This window comes from Lactuca virosa, chromosome 9 (genome assembly GCF_052849685.1).
Source record: "Lactuca virosa cultivar CGN04683 chromosome 9, Lactuca_virosa_CGN04683_v6, whole genome shotgun sequence".
Lineage (NCBI taxonomy): Eukaryota > Viridiplantae > Streptophyta > Magnoliopsida > Asterales > Asteraceae > Lactuca > Lactuca virosa.
Window position 1 is genome coordinate 19,066,991 of NC_136434.1, and position 4,953 is coordinate 19,071,943.

The 4,953-nt window shown below is 29.1% G+C and overlaps 1 protein-coding gene across 1 annotated transcript; it reads left to right on the forward strand.

The window, feature by feature from the left end:
• Positions 1–3,151: 3,151 nt before the first annotated feature.
• Positions 3,152–4,091, forward strand: LOC145141116 (Late embryogenesis abundant protein (LEA) family protein). The gene is made up of 3 exons (XM_079074452.1): positions 3,152–3,343; positions 3,465–3,575; positions 3,666–4,091. The coding sequence occupies exons 1-3, from the start codon at positions 3,239–3,241 to the stop codon at positions 3,867–3,869; spliced, it is 420 nt and encodes a 139-aa protein (XP_078930578.1). The 5' UTR covers positions 3,152–3,238; the 3' UTR covers positions 3,870–4,091.
• Positions 4,092–4,953: the final 862 nt, after the last annotated feature.

The window sequence follows — 4,953 nt, forward strand, 5'->3', positions numbered from 1 at the left end:
TTAATATTTTCTTTATTTAACCATATAATACACGTGTTTCTAACATAGTGTAAAAATATTTGAAACATTAAGTTATGAATTAATATATCTGGTATGATTGTTTTCATTAACATTATTGTGTTATGTTTTAGCATGTTTAATCTATGAATAAGAATTTGTTAATTTAAACATTAATAATCGATCATGTTATACGAGTAACTATAAATTAAGACTAATGTAAAAGTTGGTTAACATTCATAATGATGAAAACGAGTATTGCCAAGAGTAAAATTTACATGTATTTAGTGATGATGAATATTGGATTGACTCAGCCTCATCTGATTATTTTATGAATAACAAATCTTGAAAATGATTTTATTTGGATATTCGTTGACCTGATATATATGTTGACATTTAAGTAAGTGAATATTTATTAGTTCTTGAAATAGTGAATATAATTTTTTTGAATAAAAGAGTTAACGGATACTACAAGATATGGTGTGTAGATTGATGATAAACACATATGTCAAAGATGAAATATGCTTCTATACTTGTTGGAGTTTTATATCATTAGGGTGATCAATAAGTCCAATAAATATTAGTATGTGACAACACATAGATGATAATAATATGTGGATCAATTAAGTATGACAATCTTGTTCGAGGTCATAGTTCGAAAAAACTATATCGAATTTATATGAGAATGATTCGATCCAGTGCCTCGTGTTTAAGGATATCAGACAAAGATTTAGACGACAAATCATTTTAACATATGAGTTAGAGGTAATGATGTTTTATTAGATGCTTAACATTCTCTGCTTAATGATGTGTTATTAGACGCTTAATATTGTCTGCTTAATATATTGTTTTTGTCCAATACATTATTAGAGGTCTATATGAAAAAAAAATTATATTGTAAATTAAACTCTGAATATATTGGGTCAAACACAAAAAGCTTTAAAATAGCAAAATAAATAATGATCATATGTGGTAAATTCGCAATATATCAATGGAATAGATAATTAAGCAAATGGTAATTTATGATTTTTTTTAAACAAGCAAAATAAATAAATAAAAGTTTACTTAGTAAAATAAATAAAATAACTTATTTATTAATACTATTTAAAAATACATAAAATAATATTAGTTGATTAAAAAATTAAGGTAATTAATTAGTTTTTATTTTGACTATTTATGTAGATTAAATAAGAATACATGATCCATCCGTATTAGTGTAAAAAGGAAAAACTTTTAAAATTATGTAAACAATTCTAACCATAACTTTTTAGGTTATTAATATTTTTCGGAGACTAACTTTTCAGAATGTTTTAAAATTTTTAAGTAACCGATTTTTGTTTTAAAAAGATAATAAACTCATGTTTTCTGTAATAAAATTTAAAATCTTGGCAAAAAGTGTAAAATTTAAAAAAGATGTGACATATTCAACCTTAAATAGCAGATAATCATACATAAATATGAGTCGATTATCCTTTTAAAATATAAAATATATTATTTGACAACTTTAAGACATTTTAAAAAGTTAGTTTTCAAAAAATATTTTTGTAAACAACTCAAGGAATTTCAACAAAGAAAAAAAAAAAAAAAACCAGTGTGTTTGACTTTCTCATGCTCAAGAAAACATAAGTGGTATCATGTTTGTAATTGGAACTCTAGTAATTATTCTTGTCTTTTTTATATGGATATCGATAGATAAAGATCTAATTATATATTAAAGAATCTCTATTGCAATTAAAGTAAAATTCTAAATACCATATGGTTTGTTGTTAAGTATGTTCCAGTTGGATCCTCGTTCTATAACTTGATCTGAACTGTATGTCTGTATTTTCTTTTACGTAATTAATTTGTTTGCTTAAAACTATTTTGTAAACTCGAAAATTTTCAACAAACTATTCCTCCTTACTTCCTTACCCGGTACCGAACGCATTTCAGTTAACTGGCCCAATACCCATTTCTAAACGAACTTAGACTTATAATCTTTATATAGCCATGCTTTGATTTATTTGGGCTAATACATCACTTTTATCTATCAGTCGACATTTTCAAATAATATTATAGATGAACAATTTCAAACATTTAGGGATTAATCAAACAAAAGAATAATCTCGAATAAAATAATTCCTTAAGATTGTTGGATCTAAGCCCAAAGTTATGATCATGTAATAGTTATTAGGCTTGGTCTTGATTAAAACTTGTAACCGTAATTTGGGTTTGACCAAAGCCCAAAGGCATGCCACTCTATGTTTTTGTCTTTCCTTCGTCATCTACAGAATAAGATAACACAAATTTTAAAATTTGTTTTTGAACCATAATCTTTGTAAGATAGTTTCCTTTAAATGGTAAAATACAGTTTAATGAACATATAAAGAAAACAATGATATATGAGTAAAATATTATATCATTTGATTACCACCGTCAATATGATTTAGGGTTGTTTGACATGATTAAACTTTTATAATCTGATTTTTTTAAAAACGTCTGAATTTTTAAAATATGAATTTTTAAGATGACGGAGATAGCAGGGGAATGAAAAAGGGAGGCAACCGTGTGAAATAGAAAGAGAAGAGGGAAACAAGTTTGCTGAAAGAATTAGGGTATTTTCAGTACATGTTACTTTTTTTTATTTAGATACAAGTCATTTTAAAAATTAAAAGAGTGCTGAACAATTAAAAGACAAAAATTAAAAAAATTATCAAATAACTCTGAATCTGAAAATTTTAAAATCTTTTAATTAAGAAATTAAAAAGCTACCAGACAGTCCATCAACTTTTATAAATGATGAAAAAGTGTAAACATTGGATTATATTGTTAAAAGTTCTAAGTCAGAAAATTATTTTCTAACAACACATCATAATACCTGTTAGTTAACTAGGTAACAAGTTTATATGATAATTTGTCGTTTTTCGTGTACCCAATTTCAAAATTGTGAATTATATACTTTGGAAAATTGAGAATAAAATCACTTATTTTAATAATAATAATAAAAAAAGTCTAATTATGTACCATACAGTAAATTTGGTTGTTTATCCACAATTTTCTTAGAAACGAAGAACAAGTCTAACAATTGACGGTTTTACTCTTTTTTCGTTATTGTATTTTAATTTTAACCACAAAAGGAGCGACAGTTTGCTTTTTCATCTCTTGAGTTTCTTTCCATATATGCAAAAAGTAAATTTAAATATAGAGCTCAATTTGGAAAAATTTAAAAATCCATTAACTGAAAAAAATAATAAGGTGAAAAATGGCAGGAGTCACAGCAATAATGGTCCAGACCACCCGCGTTATGGTTCGCACCGCATTGGGTTCGAGGGTTTTTGGCTCCAACCCTACACTTACCCACTCCCAGGTCCCTTTAATCTTTATCTTTATTCTCAACATTTCAAAACTCAATTGGATTAATTTCTTTTATTATATCTGGGAAATATATGAATCAGATGAAATGTATAAAACTTGTAATCAATTAATAGGTGCGATTTGTGTCGTCACCCTCGCCATCGGATACAGCCAAGCGTGCTATCGACGAGCTGAAGAACGCTGGGAGCCAAATTAAAGAGAAAGCAGCTTCTCACGCAGGCTATGTAAGCATTTCAATTCACACACGGATATAAATCGCATCAGTCGGCGCTTCTATTTTTATTATTAAAAAATTGACATGATTTTGTTACAAGGTGGCGAACCAATCGAAAGCTGCCGCCGGAGCGACGGAGAACATTACCGAGAAAGCAAAGCAATCAGCACAGGAAGCTTGGAGCGCCACCAAGGACGCCGCCCAGAAAGTGCAGGATACGGTGGCTGGAAAAGCCGAGGCATCTGCCGATGCTGTCAAAGATCATATCGAAGCAGCAAAACGCACCATGAACACCAAAAAATAAGATTGCATCAAATATTGTTATTTTTGGTGTACTTTGTTTAATATTTTAAATTTATATATAATTACTAAAATGAAGCTTACGAGGAGGTATGGGATTGAACTCAGCCTCCCCTCGATGGTGTTTGTCTATGTATTTACTTCTTCTTTGTTTACATGTATATATACTAAAAGATTGTTCTAAATTCTGATTTATAATAACAGTTTCTATATTATTAAGGGATAATGATTTATAAAGATAACAAACGTCATTTTGGTTTACTCATTTTCTTTACTTTTGTATATTATTTAACCATTGAACTATATATTTTTTTGGCGTGCAAAGAATATCATTATAATTGGCTTTAGCCGGTTTCCGGAGCCGGTCCTGACAGTGAGTCATCCGGGCAACCGTTCAGGAACCATGAATTTTAAAGTGCCAAAATTTTTATGGATTTTATAGCTTTTATATTAAAAAATAAAATTAAGGCTTTATTGCATTAGAGCTAAAGTTAGCCCAAGAGCCCAATCTAATTGAGTGTAAGAATAAGATGCGTTGAAAAAAAAACTCGAGGGGTTATAAATCAGAATGCGTGTATTTGCTTGGGAACCGAATCGATTGTTCGTCTTGTAAATTTTAATCGCCACGATGCCATCTTGGAATTCTAGAATAACAATATTCTAGTCAAGAACACTAAAGTCTGTTTGTAACATGATATTCTATTTCACTCTCAGTGACTCAAGTATCTTTCGGTTCTTGAAATATGATTTCGTGCTCAAAGCCACATAGGGGCAAAGGTCGAATTCGGGAGGCATACTTCTTTTGTGTTTTGAAACATTGTGTTGATTCGATGTTTGTAATGCTTCTGAGTTCTAATTCTTCTTAGTTCTTTATTTGATGTTTGTAATGCTTTTGATTTCACACAGGCCGCAACATATGACATGATCCCATTAACACATTTGTTGGGTATGAACCCTCCTTCAATGACTCCTTCTCTCCGTCGATATAATTAGGTAATTTATGTTTATAACGGTGATATTTTTTCTCAATTTCTATTGTTTTCTTTTTCTAATGTAGACTATAATGGGTTGTGGGTGTTGAGAAAGAA